Raw genomic sequence first — 18,741 nt, forward strand, 5'->3', positions numbered from 1 at the left:
GTGTCTCATGCGTGTATGTGTGTGTCTGTGTCTCTGTGTGTGTCTGTGTGTCTGTGTGCATGTGTGTCTGTGTATGTCTGTGTGTATTTGTGTGTCTGTGCATATCTTTGTGTGTCTGTCTCTGTGTGTCTGTGTCTGTCTGTGTGCCTGTGTTTGTGTGTCTGTGCCTGCATGTGTCTGTGTCTGTGTCTGTGTCTGTGTTTGTGCACATGTCTGTGTGTGTCTGTATGTCTGTGTCTCTCTGTGTGTGTCTGTGTGTGTCTTTCTGTGTCCGTGTGTGTGTATGTCCTGTGTGTCTGTGTGTGTCTGTGTCTTTGTGTCTCTGTGTCTTTGTGTGGACGTGTGCCTGTGTCTGTGTCTGTGCACGTGTCTCGTGTGTGTATGTGTGTGTCTGTGTCTCTGTGTGTGTCTGTGTGTGCCTTGTGTGCCTGTGTGCGTGTGTTGGTCTCTGTGTCTGTCTATGTATGTCTGTGTCTCTGTTTCTCTGTCTCTCTGTCTTTGTGTGTCTGTGTCTTTGTGTGCACGTGTGTCTGTGTCTGTGCCTGTGCACGTGTCTCGTGTGTGTGTATGTGTGTGTGTCTCTCTGTGTGTGTCTGTGTGTGTCTTGTGAGTCTCTTGTGCGTGTGTTGTTGGTCTCTGTGTCTATGTCTGTGTCTCTGTTTCTCTGTCTCTCTGTCTTTGTGTGTCTGTGTCTTTGTGTGCACGTGTGTCTGTGTCTGTGTCTGTGCACGTGTCTCGTGTGTGTGTATGTGTGTGTGTCTCTCTGTGTGTGTCTGTGTGTGTCTTGTGTGCCTGTGTGCATGTGTTGTTGGTCTCTGTGTCTGTCTATGTCTGTCTGTGTCTCTGTTTCTCTGTCTCTGTGTCTTTGTGTGCGCGTGTCTCTGTGTCTGTGTCTGTGTCTGTGCCTGTGTCTGTGTGTGTGTGTGTGTGTGTCTGAGTGTCGCCCCGTCCCTTGCCCGGGGCCCCTCCCGCCGCCCCCCGCAGGCCCCCCAAGGCCCCGAGTGCAGGTGGAGTTCGACCCCCGGAGGATGGAGCTGCGCTGGGCGTGTCGGGAGAAGGCGGAGTACGAGCACCTCGCCTGTGAGATGCAGCACCCGGAGTTGGGGCCCGTGACCCTGAAGGTGAGAGGGAGAGACGGAGCGAGGGAGGGAGACAGAGAGAGACGGAGAGACGGAGAGACAGAGAGAGAGAGAGGGAGGAGGAAGGAGAGAGAGAGACAGAGACAGAGATGGAGAGAGGGAAAGAGAGAAGAAAAAAGAAAGAGAAGGAGGGAGAGAGAGAGACAGAGACAGAGAGGAGAGAGAGACAGAGAGACAGAGACAGAGAGAGAGAGGGAGAAGGAAGGAGAGAGAGAAGGAGGGAGAGAGAGACAGAGATAGAGAGAGAGGGAGAGAGAGAAAAGGGAGAGAGAAGACAGAGACGAGAGAAAGAGAGAAAGAGGCAGAGAGAGACAGAGAGACAGAGAGAGAGGGAGAAGGAAGGAGAGAGAGACAGAGAGAGATGGAGAGAGGGAAAGAGAGAGAGAAAAAGAAAGAGAAGGAGGGAGAGAAAGAGGGAGAGACAGAGAGGAGAGAGAGACAGAGAGAGGGAGAAGGAAGGAGAGAGAGAAGGAGGGAGAGAGAGACAGAGACAGAGAGAGAGGGAGAGAGAGAAAAGGGAGAGAGAGAAGACAGAGACGAGGGAGGGAGAGAGAAAGAGAGAAAGAGGCAGAGAGAGGGAGAGGAGAGAGAGACTGAAAGACAGAGAGAGAGGGAGAAGGAAGGAGAGAGAAGGAGGGAGAGAGAGGGAAAGAGAGAGAGAAGAAAAAGAAAGAGGGAGGGAGAGGAGAGAAAGGAGGAGGAGAGGGAGAGAAGGAAAGAGAAAAGGGAGAGAGAGAAAAGACAGAGACGAGAGAGGGAGAGAGAAAGAGAGAGGGAGAAAGAGGGGAGAGACAGGAGGAGAGGGAGAGGAGGAGAGAGAAGAGGAAGACAGAGAAGGCGAAAATAGAGGGAGAGAAGAGAGAGGAGAGAGAGAAGGAGGGAGAGAAGGACGGAGAGGAAGAGAGAGGGAGAGAGAGAAAGAGACAGAGAAAAGAGAGAGAAGGAGAGAGGGTGGGGGGACAGGGTAAGAGAGAAAGAGAAGAGAGAGAGGAGGGAGAGAGAGAGAAGAGAGAGGGAAAGAGAAAGAGAGAGGGAGAAAGAGGAGAGAGAGGAGGAGAGGGAGAGAAGGAGAGAGAGAAGAGGAAGAGAGAGAAGGAGAAAAGAGAGAGGGAGAGAAGAGGGAGACAGGGAGAGGGAGAAAGACAAGGGAGGGAGAGAAGAGGAGAGAGAAGGAGAGAGAGAGAAGGAGAGAGAGAAGGAAAGAGAGAAGGGGAGAGAGAAAGAAAAGAGGGAGGAAGACAGAGGGAGAGAGGGAGAGAGAGGGAGAGAGAGAGGGAAGGAGAGAAGGAGGGAGAGGGAGAGAAGGAGAGAGAGAGAGACAGAGACAGAGACAGAGACAGAGAGAAGGAGAGGAGAGAGAGAGAGAGAGAGAGAGAGAGAGAGAGAATCTTCCGGGCCAGCCCAGCCCTGTCCCACCATCCTCCCTCCAGGATGGGACGGGGGCGTCTTATTTTATATCTTATTTTATTTAATTTTGTTCATTTTAATTTTATTTATTTCATTTCATTTTTGCAAGGCGCTCGAGGTGGGTCTCTTGTGTCTTTCCCGGTTCCCACCTTGTGTGTGTGTGTGTGTGTGTGTGTGTGTGTGTGTGTTAATGTTTCAAGAATAAAATTACTAGGGCTGGAGCCATAGCCCAGCGGGGAGGGCGTTGGCCAACCCGGGTTCGAGTCCCGGCATCCCACAGGGTCCCCCCCCCCCGAGCACCGCCAGGAGGGATTCCTGAGTGCAGAGCTGGGAGGGACCCCTGAGCATCGCCGGGTGGGACCCAAAAAGCCAAAAATAAATAATAAAAAATAATAATAATAAAAATAAATAATAAATAATAAATATAAATAAATAATAATAAATAATAAATAATAATAAAATAATAATTAAAAATAAATAAAATAAAATAAAATAAAATAATTAAATAAATAAAATAAATAAAAATAAATAATAATAAACAAATAATAAAAATTATAATAATAAAAATATCAATAAAATAATAAATATAAATAAATAATAATAAATAATAAAATAATAATAGAATAAAATAATAATAAAATAATAATAATTAATGATAGGATAATAATAAAATAAATAATAAAAAATAAAAATAAAGTGAGTCATAAAGATGCAGTGACTTTTAGAAAATAGAACAGTTTTTTGAAAATAGGAGAGAGACAGAGAGAAAAAGAGAGAGAGAGAGAGAGAGAATCCTTAGCTAGGTCAGGCTCAGAGTAGGCTAACGTGAAAGTATTCCTAGTTTTTTGGGGGGGACTTTCTGGGAAAACTGGGTTTTCAAAAGTACCAAGGAACTGCATATTTTTCTGCGCTGTCTTGCTGATGTGAGAGCCCAACTGTGTTGTTTTCAAGAGCAAACTGGGTTTCCAAAAGTATTGAGGAACTGCACATTTTCCTGCACTGCCTTAATGCGAGAGCCCAAGTGTGTTGTTTTCAAGAGCAAACTGGGTTTTCAAAAGTATCGAGGAACTGCATATTTTTCTGCGATGTCTTCTTGATGTGAGAGCCCAAGTGTGTTGTTTTCAAGAGCAAACTGGGTTTTCAAAAGTATCGAGGAACTGCACATTTTCCTGCACTGCCTTAATGTGAGAGCCCAAGTGTGTTGTTTTCAAGAGCAAACTGGGTTTCCAAAAGTATCGAGGAACTGCATATTTTTCTGCGCTGTCTTGCTGATGTGAGAGCCCAAGTGTGTTGTTTTCAAGAGCAAACTGGGTTTCCAAACGTAGCAAGGAACTGCACATTTTCCTGTGCTGCTTTAATGTGAGAGCCCAAGTGTGTTGTTTTCAAGAGCAAACTGGGTTTTCAAAAGTATCGAGGAACTGCATATTTTTCTGCGCTGTCTTGCTGATGTGAGAGCCCAAGTGTGTTGTTTTCAAGAGCAAACTGGGTTTTCAAAAGTTTCGAGGAACTGCACATTTTCCTGCACTGCCTTAATGTGAGAGCCCAAGTGTGTTGTTTTCAAGAGCAAACTGGGTTTTCAAAAGTATTGAGGAACTGCATATTTTTCTGTGCTGTCTTCTTGATGTGAGAGCCCAAGTGTGTTGTTTTCAAGAGCAAAGTGGGTTTTCAAAAGTATTGAGGAACTGCATATTTTTCTGCACTGCCTTAATGTGAGAGCCCAAGTGTGTTGTTTTCAAGAGCAAACTGGGTTTCCAAAAGTTTCGAGGAACTGCACATTTTCCTGCACTGCCTTAATGTGAGAGCCCAAGTGTGTTGTTTTCAAGAGCAAACTGGGTTTTCAAAAGTTTCGAGGAACTGCACATTTTCCTGCGCTGCCTTCTTGATGTGAGAGCCCAAGTGTGTTGTTTTCAAGAGCAAACTGGGTTTCCAAAAGTATCGAGGAACTGCACATTTTCCTGCACTGCCTTAATGTGAGAGCCCAAGGGTGCTATTTTCAAGAGCATTTTTCTCTCCCGCGAAGGATTCCGGAGACTGAGATCTTGTAGGTTGGATCTCTGACGACCTAAAATTTACTACCTTGGTGGGGGGTCCGTCCGCTCGGCTCTTGTTGAAATTAAATTTCCGTAAGAAATTGTATAATCGAAACCCAAGCACAGAAGTTTGTAAGTCTAAAAAAAAAAAAGAAAAAACAAAGAAACTGAAATCTAAGAAGACATTGAATAAGTGATAATTGGATAATAATGATCGTGGAATAATAAGACATCGAAATATTATTATTTTTTGGTTGATTTGTGGATTGATTTATTGATTTCTTCAGAAATTGAAATATCATTAAAAAAAAGTAACTGAAATCTCAGAAGACATTGAATAAGTGATAATTGGATAATAATGAAAATGGAATGATAAGACATCGAAATGTTATCATTTTGTGGTTGATTTATGGGTTGATTTATTGATTTCTTCAGAAATTGAAGTATCATAAAAAAATTGAAATCTCAGAAGACATTGAATAAGTGATAATTGGATAATAATGAAAATTGAATAATAAGACATCAAAATATTATTAATTTTGGTTGATTTAGGATTTATTGATATCTTCAGAAATTGAAATATTATTAAAAAAGAAATTGAAATCAAAGAAGACATTGAATAAGTGATAATTGGATAGTAATGAAAATTGAATAATAAGACATCAAAATATTATTAGTTTTGGTTGATTTAGGATTTATTGATTTCTTCAGAAATTGAAATATCACAAAAAAAGAAATTGAAATCAAAGAAGACATTGAATAAGTGATGATTGGATAATAATGAAAATTGAATAATAAGACATCAAAATATTATTATTTTTTGCTTGATTTATTGGTTGGTTTATTGATTTCTTCAGAAATTGAAATATCATTAAAAAAAAGAAATGGAAATCTAAGAAGACATTGAATAAGTGATAACTGGATAATAATGAAAATTGAATAATAAGACATCAAAATATTATTAATTTTGGTTGATTTAGGATTTATTGATTTCTACAGAAATTGAAATATCATAAGAAAAAAAATTGAAATCTAAGAAGACATTGAATAAGTGATAATTGGATAATAATGATCACGGAATAATAAGAAATTAAATATTATTATGTTTTTATTTATGGGTTGGTTTATTGATTTCTTCAGAAGTTGAAATATCATTAAAAAAATTGAAATCTAAGAAGATATTGAATAAGTGACGATTGGATAGTAATGATGATTGAATAATAAGAAATTAAATATTATTTGTTGTTGATTTATGGATTGATTCACCGATCTCTTCAGAAATTGCAATACCATTATTATTGAAATTCGACGGAAATCTTATTAAATTAAGGAGGGCTGAGAAGACACCGTCCTCGGGGAGCAGACTTTTATTTTTTCTTAATGTTTTAGAGACTTAGAGAAGGCGTTCTGATTTTAAAACGAAGTGGCCCGAAATTCTGTGGCATTTTCTGAAATCCAAGCGTGTTTCGGTCCAGGAAGGACATAAAAGGTCTCTGTGTCCTCTCAGATTTCACCATATGCCCCGGAATTACCCCATTCTGGGTCTCCCGTGAACACCAAGTCTGGGGCAAAAGTTGTGGTCTTGGGAAACCGGCCACTTCCTCCGCCTCCGGAAGCCTGCCCAGGCCTTCGGGGCCTGTTGACAGCCGACCTCGGAGACAGTTGCACAGCAGCTGCTGCGGTCAGGGGGGAAACTGAGGCTTCCGCTTTCAAAGCATCTCCTACACGCGGTGACAGATCACTGAGGAGCAGAGAGCCGAGAGGAGGCACAGGCTTAAGGGGGGAGAGAGAGAGAGAGAGAGAGAGAGAGAGAGAGAGAGAGAGAGAAAGGAAAGAAGAAAGGAAGGCTGGAGGCATGGGAGGAGGGAGGGAGACAGACGGAGGGATGGAGGGAGAGAAGGAAAGGAACAGAGAGGGAAAGGCGGAGGGGAGGGAAGGGAGAGAAAGAAAGAAAGAAAGAAAGAAAGAAAGAAAGAAAGAAAGAAAGAAAGAAAGAAAGAAAGACAGACAGACAAGGAAGGAAGGAAGGAAGGAAGGAAGGAAGGAAGGAAGGAAGGAAGGAAGGAAGGAAGGAAGAAAGAGCAAGAAGAAAGAAAGAAAGAGGGAAACAAAGAAAGAGGGAAACAAAGAAAGAGAGAGAGGGAAAGGAAAGGGAGGAAGGAAGGAAAGAAAGAAAGAGAGAGAGGGAAAGGAAAGGGAGGAAGGAAGGAAAGAAAGAAAGAGAGAGAAGGTAAGAAAGGAAAGAAGAAAGGAAGGAAGGACGCATGGGAGGAGGGAGGGAGACAGATGGAGGGATGGAGGGAGAGAAGGAAAGGAACAGAGAGGGAAAGTCGGAGGGGAGGGAAGGGAGAGAAAGAAAGAAAGAAAGAAAGAAAGAAAGAAAGAAAGAAAGAAAGAAAGAAAGAAAGAGAGAGAGAAAGAAAGAAAGAAAGAAAGAAAGAGAGAGAGAAAGAAAGAAAGAAAGAAAGAAAGAAAGAGAAAAAGGAAAGAAAGAAAGAAAGAAAGAAAGAAAGAAAGAGAGAGAGAAAGAAAGAAAAAGAAAAGAAAGAGAGAAAGAGGGAAAGGAAAGGGAGGAAGGAATGAAAGAAAGAAAGAAAGAGACGGTAAAGAAGGAAAGAAGAAAGGAAGGAAGGAGGCATGGGGGGAGGGAGGGAGACAGACAGAGGGATGGAGGGAGAGAAGGAAAGGAACAGAGGGAAAGTTGGAGGGGAGGGAAGGGAGAGAAAGAAAAAAGAAAGAAAGAAAGAAAGAAAGAAAGAAAGAAAGAAAGAAAGAAGAAAGAAAGAGAAGGAAGGAAGGAAGGAAGGAAGGAAGGAAAGAAAGGGAGGAGGGGGAAGAGAAAAAAAGAAGGAAAGAGAAATGAAGAAAATGAGTAGAATTTAGAAAAAATGAAGGAAAGAAAGGGAGAAACTGTGGAAAAGAAAGAAGAAAGAAGAAAAGAGAAACAGAAGAGAAGAATATAGAGAAATAGAGAAAGAAAGAAAAACAGACAGAAAGGAAGAAAGGGAGGAGAAGGAAGAGAAAGAAAGAAGAAAAGAGAAAGGAAGGAAAGAAGGAGTCTAATTTATAACAGAAGTGAAGGAAAGAAAGTAAGGGAGAAAGAGTGAAAGAAAGAAAAGAGAAATGAAAGAGATGAATATAGAAAAAGAAAAGAATGAAAGAAATAGAGAAAGAAAAAGAAAGGAAGGAAGGAAGGAAGGAAGAAAGAAAGAAAGAAAGAAAGAAAGAAAGAAAGAAAGAAAGAAAGAGAAAGAAAGAAAGGGGGAGGGAAGACAGAGAAAGAGAGAAAGAAGGGAAGAGAAAAGAAGGAAAGAAATAGAATTGAGAAAAGAAAAGATGGAAAGAAAGGGAGAAAGAGAAAGAAAAAAGAAAGATGGAAGAAAAGAGAAACGAAAGAGAAAAAGAAAAGAAGAGAGAAAGGAAGGGAGAGAAAGAAAGAAAAAGGAAGGAAGGAATGAAGGAAGGAAGGAGAAAAGATGGAGACAGAGAAAGGGAGAAAGGAAGAAGGAAGGAAGGAAGGAAGGAAGGAAGGAAGGAAGGAAGAAGGAAGGAAAGGAAGGAAGGAAGGAAGGAGGGAAGGAGGGAAGGAGGGAGAAAGAAAGAAAGAAAGAAAGAAAGAAAGAAAGAAAGAAAGAAAGAAAGAAAGAAAGAAAGAAGAATGGTAGGAAGGAAGGAAGGAAGGAAGGAAGGAAGGAAGGAAGGAAGGAAAGGAAGGAAGGAAGAAGGAAGGAAAGGAAGGAAGGAAGGAAGGAGGGAAGGAGGGAAGGAGGGAGAAAGAAAGAAAGAAAGAAAGAAAGAAAGAAAGAAAGAAAGAAAGAAAGAAGAATGGTAGGAAGGAAGGAAGGAAGGAAGGAAGGAAGGAAGGAAGGAAGAGATGGAAGGAAGGAAGGAAGGAAGGAGGGAAGGAGGGAAGGAGGGAAGGAGGGAAGGAGGGAAGGAAGGGAGAGAGAGATTCCTGCATTCAGGAATGAGTCCTGGCGGTGCTCGGGGGACCCTCGGGGATGCCGGGACTCGAACCCGGGTCGGCCTCGCGCCAGGCCAAGGCCCTCCCCCTCCCCCCTCGCGCTGTGCCGTGGCTCCAGCCCCCACCCTGGGGTGTCTCTGCCTTCCAGCCCAGCGTCCTCTCGCCCTGGGACTCGCCTGCGTCTCCGCCCAAGCCGGGCACCTGCGGCTGCACCTTTCGGCTCTGCCCGCTGCGCGACGGCGTGCAGTTCACGGTCCGCGGGACCCTGCGGGAGACCCCCGTGCAGGAAGGCCTGAGCTACGGCAACCCAGGTAGGGAAGCCCACCGCCCCCCACCGCAGGGCCAGCCCAGCTCTACGGGGTCCACACCCGGGTCTGCAGGCGGGCAGGGTCCCAGCGACTCCCTCCGGGTTCTGTTGTTCGAGGTCGAGAATATTGCAGTGAAATTTGGAGATGTCTGCTCCCTCCCGCCTTCCTGCCCTCTTCCCTTCCTTCTCCTCCTGTCCCATCCCTCCCTCCCTCCCTCCTTCCTGCCCGCATTCCCTCTCGCTTTCTCCTCCCTCTCTCCTTTCCTTTCTCCCTCCTTCTTTCTTTCCTCTCTTCCTCTGTGAATGGCACTGTGTGTGTGTCTGTGAATGACTGTCTGTGTGTCTGTCTGTGAATGACTCTGTGTGAGAATGGCTGTGTGTGTCTGTGAATGACTATGTGTGCGCCTGTGGATGACTGTGTGTGAATGGCTGTGTGTGCCTGTGAATGACTGTGTGTGAATGACTGTGTGTGAATAACTGTGTGTGTCTGTCAATAATTGTGTGCCTGTGAATGACTATGTGTGTGAATGACTGTGTGCACCTTTGAATGACTATGTGTGAATGGCTGTGTGTGCCTGTGAATGACTGTGTGTGAATGAGTGTGTGCCTCTGAATGACTGTGTGTGAATAACTGTGTGTGTCTTGAATGACTATGTGTGTGAATGACTATGTGTGTGCGCCCGTGAATGACTGAGTGTGAATAACTATGTGTGTCTGTCAATGATTGTGTGTCTGTGAATGACTATGTGTGTGAATGACTGTGTGTGTGCCTGTGAATGACTGTGAGTCTGTAGATGACTATGTGTGTGAATGACTGTCTGTGTGTCTGTGAGTGACTGTGTCTGTGAATGAGTATCTGTGAATGACTGTGTGTCTGTGAATGACTGTGTGTGAATGACTGTATGTCTGTGAATGACTGTGTGTGAATGACTGTATGTGTACCTGTGAGTAACTGTGTGTGAATGACTGTGTGTGTACCTGTGAGTAACTGTGTGTGAATGACTGTGTGTGCCTGTGAATGACTATGTGTGAATGACTGTGTGTCTGTGACTGTCTGTATGTCTGTGAATGACTGTGTGTGTCTGTGAATGACTGTGTGTCTGTGAATGACTGTGTGTGCCTGTGAATGCCTGTATGTGTGTGTCTATGAATGCCTGTGTGTGTGAATCACTATGTCTGTGAATGACTTGGGTATCTGTGAATGATGTGTGTGTCTGTGAATGACTGTGTGTCTGTGAATGATTGTGTGCCTGAGAATACTGTGTGTGTCTATGAATGACTGTGCCTGAGAATGACTGTGTGTGTGTCTATGAATGACTGTGTGTCTGTGAATGTCTCTGTGTCTGTGAGTGACTGTGTGTGAATGACTGTGTCTATGAATGACTGTGTGTCTGTGAATGTCTCTGTGCCTGAGAATGACTGTGTGTGTCTATGAATGACTGTGTGTTTGTGAATGACTGTGTGTGCCTGTGAATGACTGTATGCACCTGTGAATGACTGTGTGTGCCTGTGGATGGTGTGTGTGTCTGTGAATTACTGTGTGTGTGCATGGCTGTGTCTGTGAATGCCTGTGTATGTGTCTCTGAATGGTGTGTGTGTCTGTGAATGGCTGTGTCTGTGAATGACTGTGTCTGTGAATGACTGTGTCTGTGAATGACTGTGTCTGTGAATGACTGTGTGTGCCTGTTAATGACTGTACATACCTGCGAATGACTGTGTGTGCCTGTGAATGGTGCGTGTGTATCTATCTGTGAATGACTGTGTGTGAATGGCTGTGTGTCTGTGAATGCCTTTGTCTCTGAATGGTGTGTGTGCCTGTGAATGACTGTGTGTGAATGACTGTGTGTGTGAATGACTGCGTGTGAATGACTGTGTGTCTGTAAATGGCTGTGTGCCTGAGAATGGCTGTGTGCCTGAGAATGACTGTGTGTGTGTCTATGAATGACTGTGTGTCTGTGAGTGACTGTGTGTGCCTGTAAATAACTGTATGTACCTGCGAATGACTGTGTGTGCCTGTGAATGGTGTGTGTGTGTCTGTGAATGACTGTGTGTGTGATGCGCTGTGTGTCTGTGAATGCCTGTGTATGTGTCTCTGAATGGTGTGTGTGTCTGTGAATGACTGTGTCTGTGAATGACTGTGTGAATGACTGTGTGTGTGTCTGTGAATGACTGTGTGTCTGTGAGTGACTGTGTGTGCCTGTAAATAACTGTATGTACATGCGAATGACTGTGTGTGCCTGTGAATGGTGTGTGTGTATCTGTGAATGACTGTGTGTGTGATGCGCTGTGTGTCTGTGAATGACTGTGTGTGTCTGTGAATGACTGTGTCTGTGAATGACTGTGTCTGTGAATGACTGTATGCACCTGTGAATGACTGTGTGTACCTGTGAATGGTGTGTGTGTGTCTGTGAATGACTGTGTGTGAATGACTGTGTGTGACTGTGCGTCTGTGAATGACTGTGTGTGCCTGTAAATGACTGTATGCACCTGTGAATGACTGTGTGTACCTGTGAATGGTGTGTGTGTGTGTCCGTGAATGACTGTGTGTGTGAATGATTGTGTGTGTGAATGACTGTGTGTCTGTGAACGCCTGTGCCTGTGCAAGGCAAACCCCCTCTCCGCTGTGCTGTCGCTCCAGCCCCCGTTTCTAAAACGAATATGTTTGTGTTCTTTGAGGTTCTGTGATGGGCAATGCTCTCAAGGAGGGTTTCTCCCGCACATCATCCCAAGCGAGCACTGGGGTCCCACCTCACACCCCCAAGGACCCCGAACCCTCCGCCCTTTCCATCTCCCTCCCTCACAAACTCAGGGGCACGACTCAGTTCTCCCCGCGGGGTTGCCTTTGGCTCTGAGTCACTGCGTCCTGTGTCTCTGTCTCTCCCCTTCTCCTTCTGACTCAGTCCACGCAGCACGGCCTCCTCTCGTTTCATTCACTCCTTGGCCGAGTCTCCCCAGCACCGCCTTTTATCATTTTTCAGAGCTGCGTAGTACTCCGCGGCGGGTCTCTAGAAACCAGGACCTCTTCCTGCGCCCGGCCATTGAACCGGGGCATTTGGGGTTGTTACTGTGTCTTGAATGTTGTGCAAAGCGCGGCGAGGAACACAGGGGGACGTGGGGCCTCCCTGTGGGTGTTTGTGCGTCTTAGGAACACGTGCCCAAAAAGTGGTGGCTCTCCCTGTCTTCTGCCCCGCACAATCCTGGCGTCTCTGCAGGGGCGGAGGGCACGGCCGCCCGAAACTTCTCCTGCCTCATCTACGGGGCAGAGTTCATGAACTGCACGTGGCTGAGAGGTCGCGCGGCCCCCGAGGACGTCCAATATTTCCTGTATCTCCGTGATACCAAGTAAGTGAGTTTTGGGGTTTTTTTTTTTCAAATTTTTTTGAAAAATTTTGGGTTTTGAGCCACACCCGGAGATGCTCAGGGCTTCGTCCCGGGTCTGTGCTCAGGGGTCGCTCCTGGCGGGGTCACTCTGGGGACCCGATGGGATGCCGGGGATCGAACCCGGGTCCACCAGGTGCATGGCAAGTGGCCTCCCTGGGGGGCTCTCGAACAAGCCCTTCAGAGCAACTGTTGAGTTCCTATAAAACAACTCTGACCCTACACACACACACACACACACACACACACACACACACACACACTCACTCTCTCTCACACTCTTTCTCACACACACGCAGAGACACACACAGACACACACTCTCACACACACACAGAGATGCACCTCATCTTTTGAGAACTTCCATGGTACACAAACACACACAGACACACACATGCACCTTAACTTTGGAGAATTCTCTTGGTACACACACACACACACATACACACACACCCCTTATCTTTCAAGAATTTTCATGGTCTACAAACACAAACAGACACACACATGTACCTTATCTTTGAAGAATTCTCTTGGTACACACACACAACACACCCCTTATCTTTCAACAATTTTCATGGTCTACAAACACACACAGATACACACACACTTTATCTTTGGAGAATTCTCTTGGTACACACACACACACACCTTATCTTTCAACAATTTTCATGGTCTACAAACACACACAGACACACACATGCACCTTATCTTTGGAGAATTCTCTTGGTACACACACACACACACACACACACCCCTTATCTTTCAAGAATTTTCATGGTCTACAAACACAAACAGACACACACATGCACCTTATCTTTGGAGAATTCTCTTGGTACACACACACACACACACCCCTTATCTTTCAACAATTTTCATGGTCTACAAACACACACAGATACACACACGCACTTTATCTTTTGAGAATTCTCTTAGTACACACAGACACACCTTATTTTTGAAGAATTGTCATGGTCTACAAACACACACAGACACACACATGCACCTTATCTTTGGAGAATTCTCTTGGTACACACACACAGACACACTTTATCTTTCAAGAATTTTCATGGTCTACAAACACAAACAGATACACAAATGCACCTTATCTTTGAAGAATTCTCTTGGTACACACACACACATACACACACACACCTTATCTTTCAAGAATTTTCATGGTATACAAACACAAACAGACACACACATGTACCTTATCTTTGAAGAATTCTCTTGGTACACACACACACACACATACCTTATCTTTCAAGAATTTTCATGGTCTACAAACACACACAGATACACACACACTTTATCTTTTGAAAATTCTCATGGTACACACACACACCTTATCTTTCAAGAATCTTCATGGTCTACAAACACAACCAGACACACACATGCACCTTATCTTTGAAGAATTCTCTTGGTACACACACACAACACACCCCTTATCTTTCAACAATTTTCATGGTCTACAAACACACACAGATACACACACACTTTATCTTTGGAGAATTCTCTTGGTACACACACACACACACACCTTATCTTTCAAGAATTTTCATGGTCTACAAACACACACAGACACACACATGCACCTTATCTTTGGAGAATTCTCTTGGTACACACACACACACACTTTATCTTTCAAGAATTTTCATGGCACACACACATACAGATACACACACACTTTATCTTTTGAGAATTCTCTTAGTACACACACACACACACACACACCTTGTCTTTCAAGAATTTTCATGGTCTACAAACACACACAGACACACACATGCACCTTATCTTTGGAGTATTCTCTTGGTACACACACAGAGACACACACACACACCCCTTATCTTTCAAGAATTTTCATGGCACACACACACAAATATATGCATCTTATCTTTTGCGAATTTTCATGGTACACACACACACCTTATCTTTCAAGAATTTTCATGGTATACACACACACACACACACACACACGCCGCTTACTTATCTTTTGAGAATTTTCGTGGTCCTTTTCCTAACTCCCATCACTTCCAAATAAAGGAAGGAAAGGAGAGAGGGGATGGGTGAGTGTACGTGCACTGTGTCACTGGGGATGCGGGGAACCGTCTCTGGTGCCTGGATGAGCCGCAGGCCACTGAACGACCCGTCCACTTCACATCACTCTTCGATGCCGACACGCTTAAAGATCCTGTGTGGGGGGTGGTGTTGGGGGTTGCAGAGCCTGAAACACGCCAAGCACACACACACACATGCCGACCTGGTCACGTGTTCCCTGATGAGGCTGGTGAGACCCCCTCCACCGGGGGACTCGGGGTGGTCCGGTGCCTGGGTGGGCGGCGGGTGGTGGGGGCTGGTGCCCGCTGGCCGCCCTGGGTCTGTGACCTCAGCCCCCTGGACGCCCTTTCAGGACGAGGCGGGAGAGGCCGTGCCCCAGTTACCTGCAGGAATCGGGGAGGCACGTGGGCTGCCACCTCCGCAGCGTCTCGGACCTGACGACCTACACCTACTTCCTGGTCAACGGCAGCAGCTCTCGCACCCAGATCCGCTTCTTCGACACCCTCTTGTGGCTCAAGAAAATCGGTGCGGCTGGGTCTCGAGGGGGACAGACGCTGGGCATTGGGCGGAGGAAGGTCGGTGAGCAGAGCACGCGTGTGTGTGTGTGCGCGTGCGTGTGTGAATCCATGCACACGTCTGTCCAGGTGTGCACTCCGTGTGTGTGCGTGCGTGTGTGAGTCCACACACACGTCTGTCCAGGTGTGCACTCCGTGTGTGTGTGCGTGCATGTGTGAGTCCACACACACGTCTGTCCAGGTGTGCACTCCGTGTGTGTGTGCGTGCATGTGTGAGTCCACACACACGTCTGTCCAGGTGTGCACTCCGTGTGTGTGCGCGTGCGTGTGTGAATTCACGCACACGTCTGTCCAGGTGTGCACTCCGTGTGTGTGTGCGTGCGTAAATCCATGCACACGTCTGTCCAGATGTGCACTCCGTGTGTGTGTGCGTGCACGTGCGTGTGTGAGTCCACACACACGTCTGTCCAGGTGTGCACTCCGTGTGTGTGTGCGTGCGTAAATCCATGCACACGTCTGTCCAGGTGTGCACTCCGTGTGTGTGTGCGTGCACGTGCGTGTGTGAGTCCACACACACGTCTGTCCAGGTGTGCACTCCGTGTGTGTGTGCGTGCGTAAATCCATGCACACGTCTATCCAGATGTGTACTCTGTGTGTGTGCGTGCACGTGCGTGTGTGAGTTCACGCACACGTCTGTCCAGGTGTGCACTCCGTGTGTGTGTGCGTGCGTGAATACATGCACATGTCTATCCAGGTGTGCACTCCGTGTGTGTGTGCGTGCATGCATGTGTGAATCCATGCACACGTCTTTCCAGGTGTGCACTCCGTGTGTGTGGGCGTGCATGTGTGAGTCCACACACGTCTGTCCAGGTGTGCACTCCATGTGTGTGCATCTGCATGCATGTGTGTTTTTGCATGTATGTGTGCATCCGTGCGTGTGTGTATATGCATGTGTGTGTCTCCTTGTATGCGTGTGCCTCTGTGCATGTGTGTGCATCCTTGTACGCACATGTGTCTATGTGTATCCATGTGTAATCTGTCCGTGTGCGTGCCCATATATGCATGTGTGTATGTGTGTGTGCATGCGTACATGCCTGTGCATGCGTGTGTGCGTGCACGTGTGTGCATGCGTGCGTGTGTGCGTGTGCATGCGTGCTTGTGTGTACACGCATGCATGCGTGTATGCACCCATGCACGTTTATGTGTATCTGTACGGTTGTGTGTGTCTCCATGCACGCACGTGTGTGCATCCATGTATGTGTGTCTGTGTGTATGTGGGTGTATGAGTGTGTGCGTCCATGTGTAATTTCCTCGTGTGTGCACCCATATATGTGTGGGTGTGAATCCATGCGTGTGTGTATGTATCTGTGTGTGCGTGTGCCTCTGTACACATGTGTGTCTCTGTGCATGCATGCATGTGTCTGTGCATGTGTTTACACATCCGTGTGTGCAAGTGTCCATGCATGCCTGTGTGTTGATGCATTTGTGTCCTCCATGCATGCAAGTGTGCATCCATGTGTAATCTGTGTGCGCACCCATACATGTGTGTGTGCATCTGTGCATGTGTGTGTCCATGCATGTGTGTATGTATCTGTGCGCGCATGTGTGTCCGTGCAGGTGTGTGTGCCTGCATGCTTTTGTGTGTGCCTTCATGCACGCATGTGTGCCACCTTGCATGTGTGTGCATCCATGCATGCATGCACGTGTAACTTCATACATGCATGTGTGTGTCTGTGCATGTGTGTCTGCATCCATGTGCGTGTGCAAGTGTCCATGCATGCCTGTGTGTATTTGTGCATTCATGTGTGTGTCCATGCATGCATGTGTAACTTCATACATGCATGTGTGTCACTCTGTGCATGCATGTGTATATCCGTGCATACCTGTGTGCCTCTGTGCATGCGTGTGTCTCTGTGCATGTGTGTGTGCATCCTTGTATGCACATGTGTGTATGTGTATCCATGCGTAATCTGTCCGTGTGTGCCCATAGATGCATGTGTGCATGCGTGTATGTGTGTGTGCATGTGTGTGCATGCAGGCGTGTGTGTGCATGTGTACATGTGTGTATGCACCCATGCACGTTTATGTGCATCTGTATGTTTGTGTGTCTCCATGCATGCACGCGTGCATCCGTGCACGCGTGTGTGCATCCATGTATGTGTGTCTGTGTGTATCTGGGTGTATGTGTGTGCGTGTCCATGTGTAATTTCTTCATGTGTGCACCCATATATGTGTGGATGTGAATCCGTGCGTGTGTGTATGTATCCGTGTGTACACGTGCCTCTGTGCACATGTGTGTCTCTGTGCATGCATGTGTCTGTGCATGTGTGTATGCATCCGTGTGTGTGCAAGTGTCCGTGCGTGCCTGTGTGCATTCTTGCATTTGTGAGTGCCTCCATGCATGCGTGTCTGCGTTCATGCATGCGTATGTTATCCATGTATGTGTATGTGTGTGCGTAGCCATGCATGGTCTCTCCTTGTGTGCACCCCTATATGTGTGTGTGCATTCATGTGTGCCTGTGTGCATTTGTGCGTCCCTGTGTGCCTCCGTGCATGTGTGTGCCTCTGTGCATGCATGTGTGCATCCGGGTGTGTGCATCTATGTGTAATCTCTGTGTGTGCGCACCCATAACACGTGTGTGGATCCGTGTGGGTGTCCGTGCATGTGTGTATGCATTTGTGTGCATGCGTGTGTCTGTGCATGTGTGCGTGCCTCCATGCATGCAAGTGTGCATCCTTGCACGCGTGTGCCTCTGTGCATGCATGTGTGCATCGATGTGTGTATGTGTGCATGCATCAATGTGTAACCTGTGTGTGCATTGATGTGTAATCTGTGTGTGCACCCATGGACACGTGTGTGCATCCGTGCATGCGTGTATGCATTTGTGTGTGCATGCATATGTCCGTACATGCGTGTGTGCCTCCATGCGTTCATGTGTGCCTCTGTGCATGCCTGTGTGCATCCTTGCATGCGTGTGCCTCTGTGCATGAGTGTGTGCATCGATGTGTGTATGTGTGTGTGCATCTATGTGTAATCTGTGTGTGCACCCATGGACACGTGTGTGCATCCGTGCATGCGTGTATGTGTCCATGCATGTGTGTATTATGCATCTGTGTCCGCATGTGTGTGTCCGTGCACCCGTGTGTGCCTCCATGCATTCGTGTGTACCTCCATACATGCATGTGTGAGTCTTTGCGTGTGTGTGCACCCATGGACATGTGTGTGCATCTGTGTATGCGTGTGTGTCCGTGCATGCATGTATTATGCATCTGTGTCCACATGCGTGTGTGCGCATCTATGTGTAATCTCTGTGTGTGTGCACCCATGGACACGTGTGCATCTGTGCGTGCGTGTGTGAATCCGTGCATGCATGCATGCGTCTGTGTCTGCATGCGTGTGTCCGAGCATGCCTCCATGCATTCATGTGTACCTCCGTACATGCACGTGTGAGTCTATGCTTGTGTATGCGCCCATGGACACGTGTGTGCATCCGTGCAGGCGTGTGTGTGTCCATGCATGCATGATGCATCTGTGTCCGCATGCGTGTGTCCGTGCATGCCTCCGTGCATTCGTGTGTACCTCCGTACATACATGTGTGAGTCTATGCGTGTGTGTGTGTGCCTTCATGCATGCGTGCAAGGGGGCCCATGCACGGCTCTGTGTCTTTGTCAGAAGTTGCTCTTGCCTCCTGATGCAGAAGGTGAGATAGCGGGTCCCTGGGGGTCTATCCGCAGCTCCCAAGTCCTTGCACGACAATGAACAAATATCGAGTCTGGGGCTGGAGCGAGAGCCCAGCGGGGAGGGCGTTGGCCTGGCACACGGCAGACCCGGGTTCGAGTCCCGGCATCCCCTCAGGTCTCCCGAGCACTGCAGGAGGAGTCATTCCTGAGTGCAGAGCCAGGAGGGACCCCTGAGCATCGCCGGGTGGGACCCAAAAAAGCAAAAAA

General features: G+C 46.7%; 1 protein-coding gene across 1 annotated transcript in view; it reads left to right on the forward strand.

The window, feature by feature from the left end:
- Positions 1-18,741, forward strand: part of LOC130018856 (granulocyte-macrophage colony-stimulating factor receptor subunit alpha-like) — a gene marked incomplete at its 3' end in the record, with an annotated part of 46,241 nt that overhangs the window by 9,582 nt on the left and 17,918 nt on the right. The window contains exons 3-6 of the mRNA XM_056109536.1: positions 985-1,121; positions 8,689-8,851; positions 12,060-12,189; positions 14,631-14,803. Of these exons, the coding sequence (XP_055965511.1) occupies positions 985-1,121; positions 8,689-8,851; positions 12,060-12,189; positions 14,631-14,803 (603 nt within the window). The remainder of the gene's footprint in view (positions 1-984; positions 1,122-8,688; positions 8,852-12,059; positions 12,190-14,630; positions 14,804-18,741) is intronic.

The sequence above is a fragment of the Sorex fumeus genome, unplaced genomic scaffold (assembly GCF_029834395.1).
Source record: "Sorex fumeus unplaced genomic scaffold, SorFum_2.1 ptg000296l, whole genome shotgun sequence".
In the NCBI taxonomy this organism is placed as follows: domain Eukaryota; kingdom Metazoa; phylum Chordata; class Mammalia; order Eulipotyphla; family Soricidae; genus Sorex; species Sorex fumeus.